Source organism: Desarmillaria tabescens (genome assembly GCF_030435595.1).
Source record: "Desarmillaria tabescens strain CCBAS 213 chromosome Unknown EV420scaffold_42, whole genome shotgun sequence".
NCBI lineage: Eukaryota > Fungi > Basidiomycota > Agaricomycetes > Agaricales > Physalacriaceae > Desarmillaria > Desarmillaria tabescens.
In genome coordinates this window covers 162,809-187,341 of record NW_026848341.1, presented here as the reverse complement: position 1 = coordinate 187,341, position 24,533 = coordinate 162,809, and the positions used below count along the sequence as shown (strand labels likewise).

General features: G+C 49.0%; 8 protein-coding genes across 8 annotated transcripts; 3 read left to right on the top strand and 5 right to left on the bottom strand.

Annotated features, from left to right (window-relative positions):
* Window positions 1-121: 121 nt before the first annotated feature.
* On the top strand, window positions 122-949 carry EV420DRAFT_1647450 (uncharacterized protein; the record flags this gene model as incomplete). Its single annotated transcript, XM_060478043.1, has 3 exons — window positions 122-202; window positions 262-364; window positions 414-949. The coding sequence occupies 3 exons, from the start codon at window positions 122-124 to the stop codon at window positions 947-949; spliced, it is 720 nt and encodes a 239-aa protein (XP_060326407.1).
* Window positions 950-1,191: 242 nt separating this feature from the next.
* EV420DRAFT_1275854 (signal recognition particle binding protein) lies at window positions 1,192-3,738 on the bottom strand (the record flags this gene model as incomplete). The annotated part of the gene is made up of 12 exons (XM_060467925.1): window positions 1,192-1,254; window positions 1,305-1,370; window positions 1,424-1,612; window positions 1,665-1,688; window positions 1,750-1,811; window positions 1,863-2,014; window positions 2,066-2,321; window positions 2,372-2,841; window positions 2,896-3,055; window positions 3,107-3,188; window positions 3,239-3,660; window positions 3,708-3,738. The coding sequence occupies 12 exons, from the start codon at window positions 3,736-3,738 to the stop codon at window positions 1,192-1,194; spliced, it is 1,977 nt and encodes a 658-aa protein (XP_060326406.1).
* Window positions 3,739-3,893: 155 nt separating this feature from the next.
* EV420DRAFT_1567325 (uncharacterized protein) lies at window positions 3,894-8,928 on the bottom strand. The gene is made up of 10 exons (XM_060474104.1): window positions 8,315-8,928; window positions 7,295-8,044; window positions 6,891-7,238; window positions 6,635-6,842; window positions 5,594-6,575; window positions 5,303-5,541; window positions 5,053-5,250; window positions 4,475-4,999; window positions 4,325-4,420; window positions 3,894-4,271 (listed from the first exon to the last, which is right to left on the bottom strand). Exons 1-10 carry the CDS (start codon window positions 8,812-8,814, stop codon window positions 4,038-4,040), a joined length of 4,080 nt encoding a protein of 1,359 aa, XP_060326405.1. The 5' UTR covers window positions 8,815-8,928; the 3' UTR covers window positions 3,894-4,037.
* Window positions 8,929-9,673: 745 nt separating this feature from the next.
* On the bottom strand, window positions 9,674-11,541 carry EV420DRAFT_1567321 (rab-protein geranylgeranyltransferase). Its single transcript, XM_060474103.1, has 10 exons — window positions 11,509-11,541; window positions 11,348-11,458; window positions 11,170-11,297; window positions 10,889-11,121; window positions 10,644-10,838; window positions 10,513-10,596; window positions 10,379-10,453; window positions 9,915-10,321; window positions 9,793-9,856; window positions 9,674-9,738 (listed from the first exon to the last, which is right to left on the bottom strand). The coding sequence occupies exons 1-8, from the start codon at window positions 11,509-11,511 to the stop codon at window positions 10,119-10,121; spliced, it is 1,032 nt and encodes a 343-aa protein (XP_060326404.1). The 5' UTR covers window positions 11,512-11,541; the 3' UTR covers window positions 9,674-9,738; window positions 9,793-9,856; window positions 9,915-10,118.
* Window positions 11,348-14,967, top strand: EV420DRAFT_852190 (uncharacterized protein). The gene is made up of 9 exons (XM_060483716.1): window positions 11,348-12,182; window positions 12,235-13,215; window positions 13,268-13,509; window positions 13,561-13,639; window positions 13,699-13,899; window positions 13,953-14,039; window positions 14,090-14,275; window positions 14,335-14,416; window positions 14,468-14,967. The coding sequence occupies exons 1-9, from the start codon at window positions 11,607-11,609 to the stop codon at window positions 14,950-14,952; spliced, it is 2,919 nt and encodes a 972-aa protein (XP_060326403.1). The 5' UTR covers window positions 11,348-11,606; the 3' UTR covers window positions 14,953-14,967.
* A 30-nt stretch (window positions 14,968-14,997) lies between these two features.
* Window positions 14,998-16,521, bottom strand: EV420DRAFT_852162 (Brix domain-containing protein). The gene is made up of 4 exons (XM_060483715.1): window positions 16,296-16,521; window positions 16,017-16,247; window positions 15,421-15,967; window positions 14,998-15,369 (listed from the first exon to the last, which is right to left on the bottom strand). The coding sequence occupies exons 1-4, from the start codon at window positions 16,473-16,475 to the stop codon at window positions 15,044-15,046; spliced, it is 1,284 nt and encodes a 427-aa protein (XP_060326402.1). The 5' UTR covers window positions 16,476-16,521; the 3' UTR covers window positions 14,998-15,043.
* A 34-nt stretch (window positions 16,522-16,555) lies between these two features.
* EV420DRAFT_1567317 (uncharacterized protein) lies at window positions 16,556-18,198 on the bottom strand. Its single transcript, XM_060474102.1, has 11 exons — window positions 18,100-18,198; window positions 17,851-18,042; window positions 17,729-17,805; window positions 17,624-17,678; window positions 17,461-17,559; window positions 17,367-17,405; window positions 17,272-17,316; window positions 17,190-17,216; window positions 17,099-17,139; window positions 17,022-17,047; window positions 16,556-16,960 (listed from the first exon to the last, which is right to left on the bottom strand). Exons 3-11 carry the CDS (start codon window positions 17,756-17,758, stop codon window positions 16,780-16,782), a joined length of 543 nt encoding a protein of 180 aa, XP_060326401.1. The 5' UTR covers window positions 17,759-17,805; window positions 17,851-18,042; window positions 18,100-18,198; the 3' UTR covers window positions 16,556-16,779.
* Window positions 18,199-19,821: 1,623 nt separating this feature from the next.
* On the top strand, window positions 19,822-22,153 carry EV420DRAFT_852501 (uncharacterized protein). The gene is made up of 2 exons (XM_060483717.1): window positions 19,822-21,735; window positions 21,792-22,153. Exons 1-2 carry the CDS (start codon window positions 19,945-19,947, stop codon window positions 22,011-22,013), a joined length of 2,013 nt encoding a protein of 670 aa, XP_060326400.1. The 5' UTR covers window positions 19,822-19,944; the 3' UTR covers window positions 22,014-22,153.
* Window positions 22,154-24,533: the final 2,380 nt, after the last annotated feature.

The following is a 24,533-nucleotide window of genomic DNA, read 5'->3' as shown; positions in this document are numbered from 1 at the left end:
AGGTTGCTTTGTGTTTGGGGTTAATAAAAACATGAAGAGTCTCCCCCTCTTTATTTCGTCTCCCATCTGCTCTCTTCTATTTTACGAGTTTATAAATCAAGTTTAAACACAACTATATTCCATGTCTCCAGCCCCATTTCAAAATGTGCAGGACAGACGTTCTGTCTATTCGGTATCTTCTGGAGTACCGGATTTGTTTTCGGTATGTCCACACGATTCTGTTCGTGGGGCTGCTGCTGATATTCAAGTTCTACTCCTCAGAGTCCGTTAAAATTGCGGGGCAATAATAATGATCGCAATAACAATAACCCTTGTAGAGGAGACTCAGGGACAAAGACGGAGTGCGTCCCACCCGGATCGTTCAGTAAGGCGTCTACGGAAACTCTCGAGAGTATATTCTCACTTTCTGAAAGGTGCTGCCGATTCATCAACTACTACAGTATCCATTTCAGCGAGCTCCGGTGCTCCACAAGGCTCCTCTTGTTCTACAACATGGCAAACACAGACCCACACTACGTCCATCACCGCCACGAGTGTAATTAGCAGCGTTCTCGGAACATCCGCAGAAAACATTTCTCCATCATCCACTTCACTTTCTTCTTCCTCAGACAGCGAAAGCGCTCAGGCCGCATCGACAAAGTCCCACAGAAACACGGGTGCCATTATCGGGGGCGTTATTGGCGGGGTCGTCATTCTCTCTATCGCAGCTCTTATTCTCTTCTTTTTCCTCCGACGTCGAAGGCGCATGAAACACACAGCCCCATCCGCCGAATTCCTGCACTCTAATTCAGTCTTCCAACGCCTGAACTCTGTTAAGCAGGGTTCTCCGTTGAAGCGCACCCGGCCGAGCTCAGATGGCGATGCTCACAGCACAAGCGGCAGAACCTTCCTACAAAGTTCCCCCACTTTGGAGAAAGTTGCGGTAGATACATCAGGGCATGGCCCTTGATTGTTCCCTGAAGTTAACATCGTTTGGATCCGGCCAAAACTCTTCAGACCGCATGAGACCGTGATCGATTCTCCAGGTCTTCCCGCACCTTGTATCCACATAGCTGCTGGTATTCAGTGTATTTTTATTAGACCTAGATCCGCGTTTCATCCATTCATCAAGGTCGTGATTCCGATACGAAAGAAGTTGCATCAGTGATACATAGAAAAATTACGAGATCTATACCAATTACAATTACTGTGTTAATCACTAAGAATGGCTTGTACAACATTGCCGACTCTAAGCTGTCTTAGATCAGTATACGTCTATAATGTCACAATGAATAAAGTTCAACAAGTATCCAGATAAAACCCACCTGTCCACATCCGACGAAAATAATAGGTTGTCCCGTAACGTATGTCATCGACAGCGCTGCGCCGACCTACAAATCATGTTTCAGTGCACAGTTACAACAACCCATAGAGACCAAATCACCTTATCATCCACTGTATCCCACTTAGTGACGAGCATGCCATCAATACCTCTACCCTTCCCCGCACCACCAGAGGCAGAAGAGAAATCTTTCAGGGCTCGATCAAACTTGGTTAGCTGGTCCACTGCCTCGTTGCCCACAAGCGCTTCACCAACGAAGATGATCTTGTCTGGGTTGTTGACCGCAACAAGCTAGACGGGACGTCAGACACTGCATTCACCACAGCTGGAGTTATGCCCATACCTTGGCTAAAGCACGCATAAGAGGCTGATGGCCGACAATAATCAGCTACCGCGGTTCTTCATAGATCACAAAAAAACTAACATACCTCGTTATCCTGCATTCTACCTGCAGTGTCGATCAAAACAACATCAAAGTCATTATCCTTAGCTAGGCTACAGTCAGCTGCGCATATCCACATGTTGGAAGAATTCTGCATACCGTGTGTAATAGCTTCCCGTGCTATTCCTGCGGCATCCTTACCATATCCACGCTCAAAAAGCTCCACTCTGGCCTTGCTATTCGTGGCGCCGTCTACACCCAGCATGCCCAGGTTACGAACATGAACCCTCAGCTGCTCCACGGCGCCACTCCTGTGATTAACATCAGACCACGGCACTGCAGGACATAGCAAACGTACATACCTGAAGGTGTCACAGGCGGCAATCAAGACCCGCAGTCCATTTTGGATCAGCCAAAAACAAACTTTGGATAGATTCGTGCTTTTACCAACGCCATTGACGCCAACGAACGTAATTGAGTATGGCGCACGTTGGTGATTAGATGGGACCGGGGCAGTAAGCTTGTTACGGATGGAAAGAAGGAGGTCGGTAGATGTTTTAGGTGTTAGGATACGTGTTAAGGACGTTGAAAGCGCAAGGCGAACAGCCGCATTGGTCGCTGGTGATATTTTGGGTAAGTGTAACAAAATCAGATTATCGTGGACTTACTTTGGAAACCGCCGACCTTCTTGCCTACTAAGCTCTCTCCAACGCCCTCGCACACTTTGTCTGCAATTTCCTTAGCAACATTCTTTTTCATCAAATGCTGTTTCATTCCATCGAGGACAGGCTTGAGATCAGACTCCGTCAACACCTTCGAACCCGTCAGCCGTGCGAATAATGAACCCAAAGCGCCCAATGATCCCGATGTCGCATTTGTCGTCTTGTTTTCAGCGGGCCTGAGTATATCATCGGCGACGTCAAACTCCCAGTCCTTGACCTCATACATCCCATCCGCTCGGACATGTCCTAGAGAAGTTTTGTCGACAAGCGAGGCCAAATCAAGCTTTTTGACGTCCCCGTTGACAGGCTTGTCTACACTGTAATCGAAGGTCTTCATGTCCTGTTCGGTGATTTCCTCGTCTCCCCACTTGCGGCCCGCCTTCGCTTTGGTATGTCGCTTGCTAGGAGCCTCAGAGCTGGGTCAGGAACGTCAGACATAATCACGGACAAAAGGTTGGAGGTATACGTACTCGGAGCTCGGCAGGCTGTCCTTGTCGAATGATTCCGCGACTCTGCCCCCACCACGCCCACCACGCCTGCCTCCACGGCCCCGTAATCGGTTCCTCAGGGCCTGAACATTGCGAGCGATCTGCTGCTCGTCTTGCGGGTTATCCGTCGGCTGAGAGGGGACTGGTTGACAGTGTTAGATGTCAGTTTGACGAGAATATAGGCCGTATTCACCTGTGCTTGGATCATCCGAGGGCGGGCTAGGTTCTACTGACACAATAGGTCGGATGGGAGCGCGGCTTCTCGATTTTCGGTCCTATAAATCATACTCTAGTCAGTGCACATCCGTAGAGTAAAGTAACAGACCTTGTCTTCAAGTTCCCTCAACAACTTGTCAAATACCTGGTCCCATCGCTCAAACACTTTTGAAAAATTCCAGCTCTTTGGACTCTCCTTCACCGACGCCGTCTTAGCATTAGCCTTGTGAAGAGACGCTACAAATGTTGCCAAAAATGGTTCGAACAATTTCAGGAAGAGTGTCTTGAGGGCAACCAAAAGTTCATCGACGTATGTCAGTTGGAGGATGCGCTGGTATGCGACAACGAAAATCAGCTCCAGGTCATTCACAAAGGTCCACTTGACCGCATATCCATCTTTTTCGTACTTTTCATCCGTGGTGCGACCTTCGATGAGAGCTTCACGAATGAGTGAATTGACGGGAGACGCTGAGGACGATGCCAGGTGAGCCGCTTCTGGTGTAAAGGACCTTGACCATAACACAATCCCGCCTATACAATGTAAGTTATGGAAAAGATATGACAGCGAACAAAAAAACCTCTGTGCGAGATAGAGCAGTGGTCGAGCATGACGAAGTATACCGGACAAGAAGAGTGTACTGTTCAACAGATACAGCTCTGTCAAGGAATAAGTGAATATCCCTTCCTTTCAGTACTAGTACAGACCGCACGCAATGTTGGCGAGATGATGGGATGAGTAAAGAATTGCAGTGTCGGACGAGTGCAGCCCACTCAATTTCTATATCGGGAACTGGCAATGCCGCTCACGTCATTTCGAAGCGTAAGTAATGATATTCGTGAGTAGGAAGCGATACAGCCCAAGTAAAAAAGTAAATTCAAAGAAATCGTAAAAAAAGGAGTGACAAGTCTCAAGCCTGACCAGCATTGGATGTAGAACTTCCAGCAGAAGCAGTAGAAGCCTGCGTTCTCATTACACCAGGAACCTTTCGTTCAATCATTGCCCGAATCTCTCTCAAATGCTGTATACCCTCATTCGTCGAGGGAGACATCTCCGGGAGAAGACTCAGACGCTTTTCCGTTATACCGAGACTACGATAAACCGTGGGCATAACTCTTGGAGCGTAGTCCAGCATCATGTTGTCCTGGAATTGCGCATTCAGTATCTGTAATGCAACGATCGTATATAGGCACTCACGTCTAGACGCAGGAGTTGCAAGGCTCGGTGCATCCACTGAATAGCAAGCTTAAACGCAGGATCAGAAGGTGCAGACATATCAATGATGGGAGTAGTCTGCGCAACCACAGTCAGCTATAACAACGCCGAATTACAAGACCGCGGACTTACTCGATGGATTATAACAATGATACAGGTCTGGGACAGCGTAGGAACATCGGGTCGCATGGAGAGGACCGTGTCAATGTTAGTACGAGACAAGAGATTAAGGAGATCTGGCACGGGGGCCGAAGGCGACAAGTGTTCTACGAAATGATTTTCATATTTGGCCATTTCATCCGCAGTTATGGGCTTCTCAACCGGAGGTGGAGGCTGCGCAGGGTGAGAGGGTTGCGGTGCCGCGATTCCCTGCCTGTACCACGATGGCAGAGGTGCTTGTGCCGGTTGTGGGTCATGAGGATACCATCCCGGTTGCTGCTGGGGCATGGGGCCACTGGAGTGACCCATGGGCATGCGAGCCTGCATTTGAAGTTGAGGCTGACCCATGGCTTGCTGTTGCTGCATAGGCATGCCCATAGGAAGCGATTGCGACGCCGGAGGCTGCGTTGGAGGAGTACCAGCCGGAGGGTGCGAATTCTGGAACTTCACCTGCTCGGACAACAACCGCACTGACCGTTCCAACTGGTTGATCGACGTCTGCATAATGAAGGTGTTATTAGTTTGTCACGGCAGATCAACACGGTGCATACCTCATGGCTTCTACTGACTTCACTCTGCCATCGCGTGATCTCACTCTTGATATTGTGTATTTCAGGAATGAGAATCTGGGTAACCACTTCCTTCACTTGTCTATCGATAGCGATATTGATATTGGATGCGAGGATCTGTGCGAGCTTGTTGGAAAACTCCGGACGAAGTAGCAGAGATTCCATCTCCGCGGGAAGACGCTGCAGAGGGAGCATTAGCGCTTATCAAGAATGCCGGGAGAAGTGGACTTACTCGTGAGACAAGGTCCGTCAGGCCCCTTCCGAGCTGATCATTCAAAACAGTTTTCACTTCGTTCCTGGTGATACTTTCAAGGGAAGGAAGAACTGAATTCTGGACCTCGTTCTTGACGGCGACCTCGACGACCCTGGTAGTGTTCCTGGTCAATTCCGTGGAAATTAACTTTAGAATCTTCTCCTGGCGAGCGAAGTCTTCCGCTTGCTCATGTGCTCGAGCGTCCTCAAACCGTTGCTCTATAAAAAAATTTCAGATCTTTCATCAGCGCTATCAAAGCAAGCCACTCACGTTGCTTGTCCATTTCTTTGTTGAGTGAGCGCGTGATTCTTGTATGCAAGCTGTCCTCCAATTTCTTCATCTCTTTAGTCAAAGCTTGTCCGACGGGAACCTCAGTGTTCTCCTTCTCCTTACCCTTCCCATTATCGTCTTTTCCACCCCAGGTCACATTCTTCCCCTTCTGACCTTTCCCTTTCGGCTCGTGGGTCCGTCCTTCGTCCCTCGATACATCAACCTCAACCTCTTCCGATGGCGGCGTCCTCAAGCGGGGAGGTGCCGCCGGCTGAGGAGCAACAACCGTCGGTGCTTGTCTGGCCTTTTCAGGAGGAGGCTGTGGCGGAGCGATAGGAGGATACTTGGCTGTCGTCGACGCAAGCGCGACATCAAACCACTCTCTGCGGATAAGAATCTGATCAACACCACTCGAATGTACAGAGAACGCTGCCAAGGCCAACTCCCCAGGAGGTACTTTAGCAGCAACGCAAGCGGCGTAGGCCTCATCCCCATTGGGGTCTGCGTCTGCCGTCAAGATGACGAAATGTATGGTGGGTTTCGGCCCGGAAAACTCGACGACCTGCTCGACATAACCCCTGCCAGATTCGTCACCCATGATCACGGGAGAGTCCATGTTCAACTTGAAAGCGATCATACTGTCACGCCTCGAGTTAGCAATCCAAAGAGTCTGAATCCGCGCATCGTAGCTAACATGACCGAACATGCTAAGTTCGTCTGGACCACTAGCACTGCTTACGAATTTGATTGTAGAGAGCACCGCTTTCGTATTGGATGAAAGGAGTTGGAACACAGTCCCGTTCTTCCTACCAACGACGATGACACCGTCTGCGTATGTGAGCGAAGAAGGTGTATCTTCACCGCGGATCTTATGACTGGCATAAGGAACTCTGTCCTGGATATTCCACGTTGTCAGAGTAGAGTCAGTGGAGATGGTAAGGAGCGCGTATTGCAAAGTATCGAAGTCGAAGGCAACCAATGACTGTGCGAATTATCGTCAGATACTGTCAATGTAAATTTGGAGGCGAAGGGTGAACTTACAGAAGACAGAGTTATGAGATGCCCGATGTGACGAAGGTCATTATGTGTCAAGTTGGGGCCGTGCAATCCAGAAACATTGGCCAAATCAATTAGATAAATTTGGCTATCAGAGGCAACAGCAAGAGTATCAGGATCTTTGGGATGCCATTTTACAGATTGAAGAGGCTCTGTCTCCGGTAAAGGTGCGACACAGAGCAACAGAGTTCCCCTGTAAATTCTTAGTACTTGGTTAGTTCAAATAATAACAAAGACATACGGGACATCGTCGGTGATCACTTCTGGGAGCTCCCAAACAACAAATCCGCCGTCAGAGGTGACACCGGCCAAGCGATTACCGAATACTGCCATGTCGGAGACGCTGGCATTTCCAAAGGTAGGCGGTAGCTGAAGGAGCGTTCGATCGCCATTGGAACGAGAGATTACACGGACACGTCCTCTGCTCATAGCGTAGGCCACCCAGTGCGTAGCACCAATGGTTGTCCCAGGAAGGAAGACGGTCTCCTGCTTGACCAATGCAATTGCTGTCGATTTGACAGAATCCCTTGGGGCCTGGATTTCATCCAAAGGCTGAGAGACATCGAAGATGATAGTCTGCGGCTGAGAACTAGCCGAGAGTCGTAAGCAAAAAAGATAATCGTGTGATAAATAACATGAACGCACTTCGCGTTCGCGTAGTTCTTGTTTCCTCTGCCCTGGCCACGCCTGATGCTACCGCCGCGAGGTCCTGGGGAACTTTCCTTATCTCGCTTGCTACCGCCATTGCTCTGAATGGTACCTTGTTGACTGGCCGGTGATTCACCCATACGTGCACGCTGTGCTTGTGTCTTTGGTGGTGAGAGACGGGGAGAGGGCTCACGACCCGGAGCGGGTTTTGGAGGAAGAGGTGGAGGCGGAACTCGAGGATCCGCCTGAGACAACCTTGTATCCGCTGTGGACCTAGGTGTGTAATCGCTGCTCGATGGATCATACAAATCGTACGGCGATGTCTGCTGAGGATATGACTGGATGTTAGTCATCTGCTCCAAGAGGTTTTCGACAGATCGTCGCTTCGGATCCGAAACCGACGTCCACGAGCTTGATTCTTCGCCGCCACTTGAAACAGTCGCCGACTGCGGGACCTTTTTCTTGGGAGGTCCTGATGTCGATGAGAGAACGTCGAAAGGAGAGACAAAGTCGAACATGGTTTTTTGTGGTTCTGCTGCTGGCTGCGGTGGTAGCTGCTGTTGTTGCTGCTGTTGAGGTTGAGGTGGAACAGGAGCACGAGGAATGTCTGCGGTGAGATCGATAGTATCCTGATACTGTGGACCGTAAGGACGGTATTCTTCCTGCGACTGATATGGCGGCGATGGTGCGACTGCAGGGTTGGCAGAATTGTGTGGAGATTCTGAATAATTTGACCTTGGGGCTGTTCTACAAACGAGATAGAAGGCACGTCAGTAACTCGAAGGGACGAGCGAGCATAAAAGAAGGTAAGATGCATGGCACTGGCTACACGCAGCTTCCGCGTGTGGATCCCGATCGTGGCACCAAGGCAGAGACAGCAGGTATCATGCAGGGACGTGCTGCACGACAACGAATGAAATTTGCATGTCGAAGGGAAAGAGATAAGATCAGCGCCGGCAAAATGCCCAGCAAACACGTCTGACACGAAACGGCAGCAGGGACATATAATACACTCACCCAGTCATCAGCTGCTCCAACAGCAATTTTCCCTGTGCTTCTGCGCTTGCTGCAGAGCCTCCTGATCCAGACCTAGGCTGAGAACCTCCTGGAGGCGTAGGAATCTGCTGTGGCATGGTCGGACCTGGCCCAGCATTCGAGTTCCGAGGTGCTGGGTTGCTTGGAGGACCAGCAAGCAAAGATAATAATGCGTTTTGCCTTTCAGCGAGGGTAGCGTTGGAATTACTGCTCGCATGCGGGGACGATGGTTCGTCGGACACGGACATCATGGGCGTTGTTGGATTGGACCCGTTGCTGCCGTAACTCTCCTGCTGGCTGAACGACTGTTGAGATTGGGATTGGGAAAGGTCAGAAGACGAAGAATTGATATGTTGAAACAGAGTGTCGATATTGGTAGAAGAAATGTTGTGCGATAGATGCTGACTGGAGTGATACTGTGGCTGAGGCTGCTGTACAGGTGGTGTCGAGCCGCGAGAAAAAAGGTTGTTACGAGCCTCCATTACCACCGGAAACGACAGAAAGATTGTCGACAGAGGTCGTGGACGTCGTTGATTGACGATAGAATGGCGAGAGAAAAAGGTGAATTTCTACCTCAACACGCCGGATACACGAGGCTGATGTTCTTCGGGATTTGCCGGGGGCATGGCTATTATGAACAATAAAGTTGAAAAACCAAGCAAAAAAGCAGGTCGTCCAGCCATTGTATTTGCTATACGATAAGAGAAGGAATAAATACAGATTGTTGCAAAAGTCGAAACACTAAGGACGGGATGAGGAAGATAAGAGCTATGCGTGAAAGATTTTTATGCTCGATCAATCAGTTAAGCTTCCGTTTATCGCAGGTGAACGGTAGCTACTGTTCGTCCCCTGAAAACGAGAGACGTACAGAAACAGAAAGGAGATTATGACAATCGAAGAAAAATGTCAATGGGGTTTGCGGTCAGGATACATCGTTCATCAACACGCGTCATCAACACGTCTCTGGACCACCAGCCTGGTTCGATAAGTTCGATTCTGGCAACGTAAAAAAGCATACTCCCGCAGGTACATGGTGAACAGCATGTTGAAGTGGAGGCCGGTGATAAAGGACTAGCATTTTGAGATAGATCCGACCGAGATTACGCTTGCAGTTGACGAAATATTATCCTTGAGACGTCGTGCTGGCTGCCAGGTAAAATGACAAGTTGTTAATAACCAGTCACATTGCCTGCTCTAAACTCTTGACTGCACCATTTTATGGACAGCCAATAGGAGGGCTATGCGCGAATATCTGGATGGCTGAGTCAGCGATTGAAACAACAGGGGTAAACAGCCTGGCGAGTGTATAAAAAGGGATCCAAAGTAGCAGGTGCTCTCCAACAAACTCTCCCACAAACCACAACTGCCACAACCAGCCTTTAACAAACTTCGATTTATCATGTTCACTGTACGCACCCTCTCCCCAACCAAGTCGATGACCCTTGACTTATATCGTTCACAGATTGTCGAGACCCCTGTTTCTCAGAACGGCTGCGGCAGCACCTCTTGCAACTGCGGCGCGTCGTGAGTTTCTGTCGTCTGGACTGCAGAATGTTTTCTGATCATTGTTGTCATGTTCTAGCTGCGCCTGCAAGCCCGGCGAGTGCAAGTGCTAAGCGCCTCGTCTGTTGACCGTTATGTTGGAAGGAATGCTGTAGGAAATACGTCGAATGAAGAATCGTTGCTTTTCTTGTAATATGAATGAACTTGATTGCTTATGCACTAATGAGGGGATCACAAGCTGTTGTGAGAAATGGAGGGCGCCGTATCCATCAACACTGCACAGCTAGGGGAATAAAATAAATAATGTTCCATATATGGGACAAACATACGTACCAATCTCTCTATACCTGTTGCGTCTCGCTGGATCTAATTCAATTAGTTGTTCTAAAAGAGAATGACAGTCCTGAGCCAAGCGGGTGGTGTCCGTCAATGCACCATGCTTTGAGATTAGGAGGCGTTTATAGTGCACAATGGACTCCATGCACCCTAAGAATGGAGTTGAGCAAGTAAGAACGTTAAGTCAAACTGAGCAAGGTGACGTACATTTACTGTCAGGTTGTTCGTTCAACAGTTCCTGGATAACGGCAATCTCGTTCTCCAATAGCATCTTATCGTCACCTGCCGATGGAATATTGTATTATCAGTCTCAGTGGGAACAGATATAAATTATATCGAACCTGAGCCTATGAGCCATCGGTGGTACAGCCAGACGCTTTGGTCATCCGGGTCTGTGAACATAGCGTTCCGTACGAGCTCAAATTCTACGCAAGTGAGGCCAGGGACACGATTATTTGGACCCATGACCCACCATCTTCTTTGGTTTTGACGGGATCAAGACGGCCGCTGTTCCATAAAGAAGTTAACACCTTGGAGCGTTGGTGCCATGCACTGAAATTAGAAAAATTAGATTCGATCTTCTTGGTGGTGTAGGCCAACTCGGATGTCTCGGATCGAGGAACGGGCATGCCAGATAGGACATATCTCCTGTAATTCCATGCGTGGACTAGAGGAGTATCAGAAAGAGAAAGGCGTATAAGGGTAAAAGGCACTTGCAATTGCGGGGATCGGTGTCCAGCATCCGTTCTACCACGAACATTTCTTTGTCCCAGTAGGACTTTTTCCATCCTTCAGCGTCACCTTCGGTGGCGGTACCAGGACCATCGGGTATGTGCTCAAGACACCATCGACGGTGATTCCAGATCCAGTACACTTTCGGATGCACCTTCAGGGCAAGCGTCGTCAAAGAAAGATCATCTGAAATATATTCGTTGATTTCTTGAGGCGTCCTTGCGGCGGTTGAGCCACAGCATTGACAGGAATGACATGCGTCGCACCTATTTGCGAATATTCCGTTTAGCAGTATAGTCCGGCGATAGTTCCATACAGTGTAAAACTCTGGGTTGATTTGGAGCATTCGGGTTGTCAGATCCAAGGCTTCCTTGGACCAATCCTTATTCTTCTTCTGTAAGACGGTTAGCTCCCGTTACTCGGCCATGCTGCTTGAAACCCTACCCGAGTCAATATGTCGTCGTTCAGTACAAGATATTCCTTGATCTTGGCCTGTTCGCGTGTTTTTCTGGCTTCGATAGCCTCCTTGCTTTGCCGAGCGCGCCTGACTCCGTGCTAAAGGGTGCCATTGAGACGATATACCGATAAACTTGACGTGTACAGACCATGACTGATAAGGTAAAGGAAAGGTAACCGTGGGAACTTTTGACTTGTCCCGGTCGTTCACTTTGAAGATCGCAACTCTTGCTCATCGTCGACCACGATGCCCTCAGTAGCAGAGAAAGGAAACTCGTTGGAGAGCCTTTCCTCTCTCTTTCCGCTGACATTCCCTATCCCAAGCCCAGTTACTCACCCTGACCTCGTCACCGTAAAAGATCTCCACCGCGAGGAGGACCTCCTCCGTAATCCACAGTCTTTTCGCGCTTGGTGGTCAGCAATCCATACTGCACGGGATGCATATACGTCTCAAATCAAAACCGAACGGCCGTCCGATCTCCCGGAAGAGGTTGCGGCACTTATTGGGCCTCTGTCGACACCTCTTCGCCGTATATCATTGCAGCGCCTGACCTACCTCTATGAGTCAGCGTTGGTCCAGTTTCCTGGTTCATTCAAAATGTGGAAGTCGTACCTAATAATGCGAATGTCGTACGTGCTGGGCAAGCAGGTCGTGAAAAAGAGAGCTGGCGGGAAAAAGAAATTTCCCGAGATGAAGGACGCGCTGGAGGAGGAAAAAGAAGATCTTGAGGAGTGGGAGGCAGGTTTGGATGGCGTCGTTGGCTGGGAAGAGTGGAAGTCGCTTATTGCAACCTTTGAACGCGCGCTTATGTGGTTGCCAAAGGTACGTAGCCTTTGACATGCATTTCTTCAGATCTTATAATTCTTTTATGTAGCTACCCCGGCTATGGCTATTGTATCTATCCATATTTTTCCACCCTTCATGTCCTCCAATAATTTCCTACACCCATGCACGCCATACTTTCGACCGAGCGCTGCGAACACTTCCGCCTTCCCTTCATTTCCGTATCTGGGTTCGATATCTCCTTTGGGCGGAGACACGAGGAGGATCAACAATGGTTGCAGTATATCGTCGCTACATCGCTGTTGACCCGAGCGTAACAGAACGCTTTACTTCCCTCCTACTTTCACCTTCGACATCAGACCCGCGTCCTCTCGAAGCTGCAAAGCTCCTGCTTTCACTGGCACGGAAAGCCTCGCGAGGAGAATACGTCAGTCCCGAAGGCAAGAGCCCATACCAGCTTTTAGGAGATTGGCTGGACGTTGTCGAGAAGTTTTCGGATGACGTAGGCTTGGACACAGATGAGACTGACGTCTCTAATGCAAACAACGAACAAGCTGATGCCGCAAAGTCGTCGGAGCCTGTTCCGGCAGATGGTCAATACAAACCTGTTCCAGAGCATGATGAAGACGAGGATCCTACAAGCCCACGCAAGCTCAATATCGAGAGGATCATACAGAAAGACGGCCTTGACTTGTACAAGGACCAAGCAGGTCGTTTGTGGACCGGTCTAGCAACATATTGGATCAAACGTGGAGAGTTTGACCGGGCGAAGGATACCTTTGAACAGGGTATCTCATCAGTATTGACTATTCGTGACTTCACACAGATATTCGATGCCTATGCAGAATTCTGCGAGTCTTTGATTTCTGCCATGATGCAGAATTTGGCTGATGAGGAAGATGAGGAAGATGCTGCGGAGACGGAGAAAGAGCTCGACATTAGGATGAAGGAGTTCGAGGAGCTAATGGATCGGCGTCCATTCCTTGTGAACGAGGTACTGATACGGCGAAATCCTAATGATGTCCAAGAGTGGGAGAAAAGAGTTGCTCTATGGGGGGAGGATGACGAGAAGGCAAGTGCATCTTATTTCGCGATATCGCGCGCAATCTCAAAGTCTATCTCAGGTTGCAGAAACATACACCAAAGCATTGGAGACTATTGTACCTCGAAAAGCCACCGCCAACTTGCATCGGTTATATGTCAGCTTCGCCAAATACTACGAGGAAGGCGGCGCAAGTGGAATGGCTGAACCGGACCTCGATAGTGCCCGGAAGATTCTTGAGAAAGGGACCAAAGTGAACTTCAAGGCCGTGGAAGACCTGGCAGAAGTCTGGTGCGAATGGTCAGAACTGGAGATTCGACACGAGTGCGTTTCAGCTTCCTTTTGCACAATCAAACAAACCTGACTTGGGCGTAGAAATTACGACGAAGCTATTCGGGTGATGCAGCGTGCTGCAGCTATTCCTAAAAACACAAGAATAAATTACCACGATCACGTATGTCGGATCCATGCAGATTTCTGAACTGAGCTGATATTACGACGTGCGACGTGCAGACACTGTCGACGCAGACGCGCTTATTCAAGTCTCTCAAGCTTTGGTCGTTCTACGTTGACCTTGAGGAATCTATAGGCTCAGTGGAATCCGCCAAGGCAGTCTACGATAAGATCCTGGAGCTCAGAATAGCAAACGCCCAAATTATTGTCAATTATGCTGCGTTCTTGGAGGAGAACAAATACTTTGAGGAGAGCTTCAAGGCAAGTCCTCGTGCTAAGGTCTATATCCAATGCTCAACATCCCTGCGTTACAGGTCTACGAACGGGGAGTAGAGCTTTTCACTTTCCCCATATCCTTTGAGATATGGAATATATACTTATCAAAATTCATCAAACGATATGTAAGTTTTCCTGCTATGTGCTTTGATTCTTGTTGATGTTGGTTCTTCAGGGCGGCACGAAAATTGAACGAGCTCGGGATCTTTTCGAGCAAGCATTAGAGAAATGTCCCCCGAAGTCATGTAAACCCCTCTTCTTGATGTACGCCCAGCTGGAAGAAGACCACGGTCTCGCTAAACGAGCCATGTCTATCTTTGACCGTGCCACTCAAGTCGTTGCCGATGAAGATAAGTTTGAGGTATGCGCGTTGCCCCATGATCGAACCCCCCATTATACTCATCATTTCATACCTCACAGATGTTTACCATCTACATCGCCAAAGCCACTGCCAATTACGGGCTTCCCGCCACTCGTCCTATATATGAGCGGGCCTTGGAAGGTACACCTTTCGATACCTATATCTTATTGCTTCGTCTGACCTTATCGCCAGTTCTCCCGGATCGACAAACTGCCGAGATATGCCTCCGCTTCGCCGCTCTGGAACGCAAACTTGGTGAAATTGATCGCGCGCGCGCGATCTACGCCCACGCTTCCCAATTCTGCGACCCCCGCGTCAACCCTCAATTCTGGACCGAATGGAATAGCTTTGAAATCGAGACGGGATCTGAGGACACTTTCAGGGAGATGCTGCGCATTAAGCGTAGCGTGCAGGCACAGTTCAACACTGAGGCGAGTTACTTGGCGGCACAGACTATGGCGGCTAGGCAGGGGACGAGGAAGGACGATTTGGAGGATGCGGTAGAGGATGCGATGGCTATGGCTGATAAGCAAGCTGGTGCTACAAAAGGACCGGCTTTCGTGGCTGCGAAAAAGACGGCCTTGCCTCGTGTGGATGAAGAGGTACAGGAAGGGGAAGCTCCAGCACCAGTAGCCAATACTGATGAAATCCATATCTCGGACGATGAAGATCTGTAGTACATGTTATGTAGCTTATTATTGTATCTCTCATCCAGCTTTTTTATCTCCGATGCTTGAACGCAGTGTATATATCACATAAGAACAGCAATTATCGCTTGCTACGGAGCTTCGCTTTCTTCTTTGGGGGCCTTGGTCCCTGTTCATCTTCACTACTTTCCTCTGCCTCCTCCTGTTCACTTTCATCGCCCTCACTAATCTCTTCCTCATCATCCCAGTGCCCTTCGTCGTGTTCGTCGTCATCGCTGTCTGCATCAACATTGTCCTCGTCCTCGTCATCTTCCTCTGCACCCCCAGTTTTTGCCGCCTTTTTCCGTGCTACATTCCTCTCTTGCTCCTCCCTTCGCTCCCTTCGTAGCCTCTCTTTCGCTGCGTGTGCCTCCTTCAGATTAGCTACTTCCTTCTTCGATTTTTTCACTGCGCATTCCATTAGACCGGGTTGAAAATGTTACACTGAAAGCGACTCACCGAATTCGTGGTATATCACACCACCCTCCTTTCCAGGAACACCTTCCGTGATTTTCACCAGCCTCAGCTCCAGCCTGGGACCAACCTCATCGAGTCTCACAGCACGCCTCGATCCCTTTTTATTATTCTTCCCGACATAATCGTCTGCAAGATCGACAGCGTCTTCATCGCCAGCAACACTCTCCGCAGAAGAAGCACTTTCATACCCATCAGGACCGGGTTCGCCTCGTTTACGAAGAAGGAAATCTGCGACGTCTTTCTCGTTCCCGAGGTCCAAGAATCCGTGAGATGTCGAGCCTTTGTTTGCGCCTTCGAGAACACGACGGACACGTTTGGATACGCCGTAAGGTTTCACGGTTATTAGGTAGTGTCTAAAGTCGACGGTACCACGATCGGCGTTGTAAGATACTAGGACGACTCGCCGAGCAGAAGAGAGTGCTATCGTTTTTGGTGAGAGAGGAGGAAAGAGGGATTGGAACGCCTTCATGACAAGGGGTAGATGAGGGGGAGTTGTAGGAGATGGAGGAGGAAATGATGCTAGAACAAGCTACTCGAGTAAGTTTTCTAAATCAAGACACTACGAAATGGGAACGTACCAGAGGTGGACTGAGGTATTCCATGCCGATACTCCGAGCCTTCTTGGACGTATTCAAAATATCTTTCATAAGACTGTATCTCTCCACTCGAAAGCTGAGAGTCGGGCCAGAGGAAAGACGGACTATCCGCAACGACGGCGCGACGGGTGTCAAAGTAAATGCAAGTAAATGTGTGACTTGAAGTGCAGGTGCGAGAGTCAAGTAATCTTTGAGCTTATTTCTATTTCTCTCCTAAGCAATGAAGTCAGCCTTGTGTTACTGCAGACTAGAATCACGAACCCTCAGACGACTGGCAGTATTAGGTTCCATAACTTTTCGTATATCCCGTACGAGTTGAGCAATGGATGCTCCCACTTGGCCATGCTTGATAACAAAAGACTTCGGTACACCTGCCTGCGAGGACGCAGACTCGGTAGTGACGCCCTTCAAATGTGTCTTGTTCTTTCTTCGTCGACCCATGGTGTGGAGGAGATGCTTAAATTTAGATGATCGCAGAAAATTTGGTCAGCACGTGGTAGCTCAAAAAGGCAATAAGCTCTGTTCAACGGCGATGGCGATGTCAAATTCTGCAAATTGCGCCTAAAAACTCTGCAGCGTTACTTGGCCGTTACGCCGTGATTTTTATTCGACTACATAGCTCTCTAATAGGCCAGGAGCCAGCAGGGAAAAAAAAAAAAAAAAAAACCTGAATTGGCATGCAATAAAGTCAGATCCTTCCTGCTACTCAAAAACTGGGTGCTCCTTTCCCGACTCAGACTGACAACTATGGTATGCTCGTTTCTCCCTCGTCGTTTACGAATGGAATCCTGAACTCGACGTGACTTGATACAGGAAGTGTAGTAGCCATACCTCCTCGCGGCGCTGACATATCGGCAGTAGCAGCCGTTTCACGAAGTCCGAGTAGAAGACGACAGCACAGTATGCTGTGAGAGACCCGGAGCAACCTACCCCAAAGCATATTCAGCTTCTAAAAGCTGTTATCCGGATACATAGAACGGGACGTACGTATCAAGTAAGTCTAGCATGTCATGCTGCACATCAATTAGTACCATGATTGTAGTGCTTGGTAGAAAGATACTTGCTGGAGCCAATAGAATGACCAGGACGTTAGCCAACGTCAAAGCTTGGAAGCTAATGAGACAAAATAGGCGTATCCACCTCTATTATACTGACCGAATAGACAAATGTAGTACATTATCCCTACAAAACATATGTGAGTTCGTGAGGTGCCACTACTGAAATGAAGGAGACGGACCATCTCGGAAGAATCTAGAAATGAGGAGGTTTGTAGAGCCTCGAACTATGTAACAGATTATGAAAGTCTCATGAAATGAGAGCTCGGGTACACACATAATCTGAAGGCCTTCCAGACAGTCAACACGACCATTACTTGAGAGGTAAGCTCAGATGTCGTTGTCTGAGGAGCTAATAAGTGACTCCTTACCGGTTTCCAGTAGTAGAAGAGAGGCAAAACATATAAAAATGCGAGGGCTCGCTTTGGTTAAGTAGCAACCCGGAACCAAAGCTGACACTTGACGCTCAACTTGGAGGAAGTAAGAAGCTATAGGATAGACCGCGGGTGGGAAATGGCCACTATGCGCACTCACAGACAGATGTCTTCATGAACTTGACGAGAGGCCAGCTATTTCCTAATACCCAGATCTGTCGAAGTAAGTTACACGATCTAGAGCTAGCAATGGGTTAGAGCGTACCGTCCATATCAAGCCGAGCCCCCAAACCATGCTCTTACAGTTACCATACAAGGCGCATGTTCACACAATCAAGATCACTATGACCATGAGACAGCCGTGATATCAAATTATCACAGACTTACACTCAGATACGGCAATTCCTACCCCGGTGGAAACTACGACAAGTAAGCCGACAGCTGGGTATAGTCATGTGGTATAAGTACCAGTAGCTATATCGTGGCTGATATAGCAAATCTGTAAACAGTTATGATGGGCTTAATCACCACGAGGCACAAATAGCTGTACCTTGGGATCAGCCAAGGGTTGAATGTGCTCTAGAAATTTGATAGATTATCAAGATAAAGACCGTGTATGTTGCCAGTGCACAATACCTTGGACATGGAAGGCGACATCGAGAATTGGAGAGTACCGACTCATGAAGTAGAGAATTTTCACCAAACTCCAAGGGGAGTGCCATATCAGTGAGGCCTATTCAACGTCGAGCGCAAACCTGACTTTGGACCAAGGAAATTTTACCTCTTGTTCCAGTAAAATTGACCATTCGTATATCTACAACTCGCCTGTTGATCCATAACTCCAATGGAGGATTTGACGATGTCGACGCACCATAACAGTCGCACTCGCGACTGACGAAACTGTCAACACTACGCAGCCTGTGTGACAAGAGCTACTGACCTACAACGTACTAGGTGCAAGCAACTGTTAGTGCTGCACCACGAGTAGGCTGAAAACGACGTACACCGATAGCTCTGGCGTCGTAAACAGAATGAATGAGAGAGGTTAGATCATTTCCCTGTGGTCATCGGGTCGCATTTATCCAAAGCATGACTTGACTTGTCTGAGATGGTATCGTTCTTCCCCGTGATGCTGATATGTGTACGCGGACTTCGATAATTCAAACTTTGTGTAGCCAGTGCAGCTGGATAGATGTTATCGCCTCTCCCGAGCCCGGTGATACTGCCCATCTGTTATATAGGTACGGTACGATCATTGGGAAGGACTAGAGCTCACCAAGGTTGATCAGAAGCTTCCTATCTCAGTATCGCACCATCACATTCTGATAATCAATGTCCAGAGATTCTCCTGTAGCACCTACCCACAGTACTCAAGGAGTCCCAGTAAGAAACAGCCGAATAATGCCAGGTAGCATCTTGTCTTGAAAACTCAACAAGTGTTATTCGACGCAAGTTATGTGGGTCTCCGTCAGACCATGCACGATTTTCCTCGGAGAATTGAATAACGATTGGTGTAAATCACGCGAAAACCAAGGGAACAAAATAGCTTGCTGGTTAGTTGATGCTGATTCGGCGTATCGTCCAAATGGTCATTCCGCCAGTTCGCAATGTGTTTCAGGGCATGAAATGAGGGATGCTATTTGTTAGAAGTTCATGTCCCAATTTCTTCGTCCCCAGTACCTGTTAACAATTATTGAATAGTCAACTACTCCTGACTTTCTGTTGCCCAGTATCTTGGTACTTCGAACCCCATCTTGAGCTCAAGCTAGTTCAGGTGTAATCAAACTGAAAGACGACCATAACTATACCCGGAAGCTCAGGGGTCGTGGAAAGGCAAAACGGCTTTGGATGAATCGAGTGCGATTCAATGGGCTCGACATCTCATCGAATCTGCGGGTACCGACAGCCGTTAGTCTAAGGAAACTGTCAGCTAGATAACCTTCCGCCGTTACCTACAATGTATTAAGACTTAGTAACATGATTTGTGATACAATTTCATACGATTTAGACATCCCTTGGATCACGCGGTTCTTGTTTTGTTCTTAAGAGGAGACTTAGTTATGATGCCTTGTTCAACGATATAACGTAGGTATATCAAGGCAGATACACACCTTATATCTGGATCTAGTAGCGCAGCCACCACCATTATCCAGCTAATGAGATTATTCAGTGGTGTCGCTGGGGCTGCATTTTTGGTTGGATCGTCGAAGAGGCTGACAGACTCGAAGTACTGACTTATGTGAAGTAGCTGACGCCACAGAGGGCAGATGTCATCGAGCTAATGCCGGATCTTATAGACTGTGTAATTTTTCTTGTCCAGACCTGCTTACATTGCATGAACAAGTAAAATTTCAGAGCAGTAGTTCTTGTGGAGAAAGTCGAGGTGAGATGATCGGTGACTAAGAATTTATCGGCCCAAGGGGCGGCGAGTACACAAAGACAAATATCACGACTTTTCCTTGCAACTTCCACGACAAGTAAATGTCGAGTCTTCCAGCACGTCCACAACAGTCATCTCGCTCTCCACCAAGACGTCGGTCGCCTCTTCCACCGTACAATCGAGGATCCTATGCTGGGTCATCTCGAGGGCGTGGACGTGGACGAGGTAGAGGGGGCTGGAAGGACCGAGATGACAGAAGGGATTACGACAGAGAAAGGCAGTACGAGAGGGACAGACGAGATTATCCACCACGATATCGACAAGATTCACCACCGCCTCGACCGCCACCTTCTCGATACGGGCGACGGTCGCGCTCACCACCTAGGCGACGCTTCGACTCTCCTCCGCGTAGTTCGCGTTTTCCATCACCTCCTCGAAGTCGCTATTCTCCAGGACCTTCACGCTACTCTCCCGGGCCTCCTCGTGGAAGGTATGAACGTGATTCACCACCTCGTAGCCGATATGGTGGTTCCCCACGGCGATACTCGCGATATGATACCCCACGCCGTTTTGAACCTCGTCCGGGAGATCCACCACCACCACCACGAAGGTCACCTACCCCATTAAAAGATGCAGTAAATGACAGGGGATCACAGGAAAACAGCAAACCTGACATTCATATGGATATTAATGTCGCACTGACACTCAATCCAGAAAAAGACTCGGTCAAAAGAGAAGAAGGGGCACAGATGGACGTCGATGTCACTGCCGAGATAAAGCAAGAAAATGAAGGACAGGCTAATGATGTTCAAGAGATGGAAGAGGGAGAGAGGGAAAGGTCGCTACCAAGGGTGAAAGAACGGTCACCACCGCCTCGTATGACGTCTCCTCCACGAAAATCCTCGCCCTCACCGTTGTCGTATCGGCGGCCTTCACGGTCACCACTACCGCCACGACGGTCGCCATATTCTGGACCTCCCTCTCGTTACCGAAGATCCAGAACGCCACCTCCCCACCGTTATTCACCACCGCGCCGTCGATCACCCCCACCAAGTCTACCACGCAGACCGCCTTCTCCAATCCGGAGACCTTACTCACCCTATCGTCGGCCTATATCACCTCCACGTCGCCCGCTGTCACCTGTGCGCCGACCTTCACCCTCATGGCGACCTCACTCTCCTGGCCGGAGGTCGCCGCCGCCTCGTCGTTCTCCTCAACGCTGGCCTCCTTCGCCTCAGCGGCGTTACTCACCCAAGCGCTGGCCTCCTTCCCCAAGACGTGCTCACTCACCTCAGCGCTGGGATCCTTCACCGCCGCGTCGTGCCCATTCACCTCAACGACGCGTTCCATCACCTCAACGTCGCGACCCTTCACCTCAGCGTCGTGTTCCGTCACCCCAGCGTCGCCCAGTTTCACCTCGACGGCGTTCACTTTCACCTTCGCGTCGCCCGTCGGCAACTTCACGACGTGAACCTTCACCTTCTCAACACATATCGTCGCCTGCACCTCACCCAATATCTCCCGTACGACATCCAAATTCCCCTCTGCCTCATCGACCATCGCCTGCTCCCGAAGCCTCTCCTCCCCAACAAACATTACGCGCCGACTCCCCGCCTCGTCAGCCTCGCGGTTACGAGCGCGAACCACTTCCTTTAGGACCGCGCAATATTGATCGCGACCCCCCTCGTGGACGAGGTCGTGGACGGGGTCGGGGAGGTCAGTCTCGCGGTCGCGGTCATGGATACTCTCAGCCGACTCGGAGTGGTTTCGCCGGAGGAAGTACACCGGCAACTCCAGTGGCGGGGAACCAAGCACCTTCATCTCCCAGTCTGCCATTACCTGACATCTCGTTTTATTTCAAACCGCTTGTAGAGTCCACTGATGGGAGAAAGGTATTGTCTTCATTCCCGCTTATCTAAAGCCAAGACAAACCGATCCTTGTTTGTAGATCAAACACCTCCATAATCTACGCGGCACTCGTGTCCTTGAAAATGTCACCTTTTCGCGTGGACGGAGAAGAGCTGAACACGAGCTTGAAATGGCCAAGCTGGAGCTTGCTGCTGCGGAGTCGAGAAGAAAAGTTGCGGAGAAGTTACTCAAGAAGGCGAAGATAGGATGCTTGGGTATCGAGTTCGTGGAGGACGAAGTGATTCCAACTGATGCGTCGTGAGTTAGAGCACAAGGATACTCATTCTATATCTTCTGTGAGTATGTGCACGTTCGGGGGTGGTATCCAATAGCATTCTTTTGCCACTAGAATCTCCATCAATCTATTCATACCCTTTTTCATGCAAGAATGAAGCCAAGACCCACTTTAGCTGCACGAAATACTTCGTGACTTAAGATATCTCCGCCAAGTCAAGTTCTGCTAAACCATATGGTCGCATGTGCGGACCGATGTACCAAAGGCTTTTTATAACTTTGCGGTCAATGGACAGTTCTGGGAGTTAATGCGGCACTATCAATCGAGAAGTTATCATCGGTAAATGTACTGATACTTCTATCACTGGGCCATTTTTGTCTTCCTCGAGAATTCTGCTATATGCACGCTTATGATACTCCCGTCCGCATGGCTGTTAGTACCCCGGCCTACGTCAGCCACGCGTTGCTTTGCACACCTTCCATCTTCGATCGAATGGGTTACTTTAGCTGGACAGCCTTTTTGCTTTCTTGTTTTGTTGAATTTAGATATCAAATCCCCCAACTTAAAGTCTGTTCCTTCCTTTCTCAGACGGTCTCAAGGTCACCGGCGGTCTTCTCTTGCGGCAGTTCTTGACGTCGGTGAGTGTGTGAAATTGGTGCCGTTGGACACCTTTGGACACTTGCAATGTCCTGTTTCAGGTATTTTGAATCAAACCTTGGTTTCCCGGAGTGTCTTCTCCTGTCTTCTCTTATGGCCTAGTCTGAGTCTCAGCATTCCGCGTAAAGATGCGGACGGATGGTAGGCAGCGGCTGATGTGATTCCAAGTCGAAGATAACGGAAGACATTCGACTGGGTGTTTTTCAAGAGCAGTCCTCTGGATCCGAGTCTAGTCGGCAGTAATCACCCCTGGCCCGAGCCCCTTGTCGGTTAGCACTGAATGCATGTACGTTGCAGTAAAGCGCGCCTGCAATGAGACTACGATAAATCTAGGTTCAAATTCACGGCTAATTCCATAAGAATCCCCAGTAGGATACGGAAAGAGAGTTTGGTGTTATCCTTAGCGCGTGGTCGTCGGAAGATGAGAGTGCATGCTCAGTGTTTTCCTCTTAAAGCGTCGGCAACCTCCGATAACTAACAACATTCACGATCAGGTTCGAGGGAACAACGTGATATCAATCTACGATTAGCGTGTATCGGGCGGATGTGGATGTTTATAATGAACATTTTCGTGCTATCCCGGCGCTGAAATTGGACGTAGTACTGTATTCATGACAAGTGGCGTGATGGGTTGACAGGTCTTCATTGCCACCCTCTATTGTACGAGGGCGCCGGCAAAGAGCTATGTAAGGCTGTCACATTTCCATATCAAAACGACGCTGAACGCCGGAATTGTTCTCGAATTCCTGGCCTCATTAAATCCTGATCCTGCGCGACCCTGCGATCATCGTCCAGAGAAGTTACGAGAGTTCCAGGGTGCCGGCAGAACTTGTCGTAATGCGTATGTATGTACAGAGGATTGTCGTTCGAGGATAAGCGATGTCTTGTTTCCATCATGATCAATGAAATAAAATCCGGGGATCTCCCTTGGTGTGGCGTATTCTCCACGGTCCGGGTACGGTTCTATGCCAACAGAGGTCGTTCATTATGCAATGTGTCAGGTCCTTCACTCTGGAAACAGTAAGTAATTAAATGTGAATTGCTAGCTGAACTCGGGCAATGAGCGCACCTGAAAAACGTTATGATTCCTTAAAACAAGGTTTTCCCCGCATATCCGCGAGTATTTTCTTCCATCATGGAAAGTCTGGTGCGCTTGGAACCCCTTACTAGCCGCGTACTGAATCTATAGATTAATCGAGTGTGGCGCGTCTGGGATTGGGAGGATCGATCAGGGACCGGTGGCTATGCTCGAATTTGGGAGCTTGAAGATAAACAGGGTACATCTGCGCCACTGCCGCTGGAGCTTCGGCGCTTTATTACTACGAACTTGAGTATGAACTGCTCTTGCGTGTATCGACTAGACAGAAATTTCCTTTGCGTTGATCAGCACATCCCGCTTGTGATTCTTACGAGTTTGAATCACTAAAAAGAAAACAAGAAAACAGTCAAGAACAGTTGTGTGCGTAGAAAGTTTTATCTGATCTTCTTCACAGATTTTGTCGGGTAAAATTAAAATTCCCATCCATATCGCTTCTTGTACTGCGTATACTTTCAGGCCGGCTTCACCCGCCCGGCTATCATCATCTTTCCAAACGCATGGCAGGCGGCCATTTTTCACTTGCCGCTTTTTCACACTTCGGGCTTGTACTAGCGTCTTTGAGGATGTTTGTCCGTTACTTCGTTGAAGAAGCCGGGTTAAATGAAAAATCATAGGTTAAATGGGGTATTGTTCAATTAATTTTCGGCGTCCGTAGCTTTGTCCGAGGTTACTCGGACGCTGCCTAAACTTGTTCTGAGAAAACATGCAATTGAAGCGCGCAAAGCGCTTTCCATACATGTGTTTCCTGGCATTTTCCTTGAATTTGTCATGTGGACCATCGCGACTGCCTC

Excerpts from the sequence above, each read along its gene's own strand:
- EV420DRAFT_1567325 (XM_060474104.1), bottom strand. The coding sequence starts at position 8,814 with ATGGAGGCTCGTAACAACCTTTTTTCTCGCGGCTCGACACCACCTGTA. Across the intron at positions 6,843-6,890 it reads GTGATCACCGACGATGTCCC|GGGAACTCTGTTGCTCTGTG; the intron begins GTATGTCTTTGT and ends AAGAATTTACAG. Across the intron at positions 6,576-6,634 it reads ATCTCATAACTCTGTCTTCT|TCATTGGTTGCCTTCGACTT; the intron begins GTAAGTTCACCC and ends TAATTCGCACAG.
- EV420DRAFT_1567321 (XM_060474103.1), bottom strand. Across the intron at positions 10,597-10,643 it reads CGTCAAAACCAAAGAAGATG|AATTTGAGCTCGTACGGAAC; the intron begins GTGGGTCATGGG and ends TCACTTGCGTAG. Across the intron at positions 10,322-10,378 it reads CGAACAACCTGACAGTAAAT|GGTGCATGGAGTCCATTGTG; the intron begins GTACGTCACCTT and ends CTCCATTCTTAG.
- EV420DRAFT_852190 (XM_060483716.1), top strand. The coding sequence starts at position 11,607 with ATGCCCTCAGTAGCAGAGAAAGGAAACTCGTTGGAGAGCCTTTCCTCT. Across the intron at positions 13,216-13,267 it reads GGGGGGAGGATGACGAGAAG|GTTGCAGAAACATACACCAA; the intron begins GCAAGTGCATCT and ends AGTCTATCTCAG. Across the intron at positions 14,417-14,467 it reads ATATGAGCGGGCCTTGGAAG|TTCTCCCGGATCGACAAACT; the intron begins GTACACCTTTCG and ends CCTTATCGCCAG.
- EV420DRAFT_1567317 (XM_060474102.1), bottom strand. The coding sequence starts at position 17,758 with ATGGTTTGGGGGCTCGGCTTGATATGGACG. Across the intron at positions 17,560-17,623 it reads GTTCATGAAGACATCTGTCT|TTGAGCGTCAAGTGTCAGCT; the intron begins GTGAGTGCGCAT and ends ACTTCCTCCAAG. Across the intron at positions 17,217-17,271 it reads TTCTAGATTCTTCCGAGATG|GGATAATGTACTACATTTGT; the intron begins GTCCGTCTCCTT and ends TATGTTTTGTAG.
- EV420DRAFT_852501 (XM_060483717.1), top strand. The coding sequence starts at position 19,945 with ATGTCGAGTCTTCCAGCACGTCCACAACAGTCATCTCGCTCTCCACCA. Across the intron at positions 21,736-21,791 it reads AGTCCACTGATGGGAGAAAG|ATCAAACACCTCCATAATCT; the intron begins GTATTGTCTTCA and ends CCTTGTTTGTAG.
- EV420DRAFT_852162 (XM_060483715.1), bottom strand. The coding sequence starts at position 16,475 with ATGGGTCGACGAAGAAAGAACAAGACACATTTGAAGGGCGTCACTACC. Across the intron at positions 16,248-16,295 it reads ATACTGCCAGTCGTCTGAGG|GAGAGAAATAGAAATAAGCT; the intron begins GTTCGTGATTCT and ends TTCATTGCTTAG. Across the intron at positions 15,968-16,016 it reads AATACCTCAGTCCACCTCTG|CTTGTTCTAGCATCATTTCC; the intron begins GTACGTTCCCAT and ends TTACTCGAGTAG.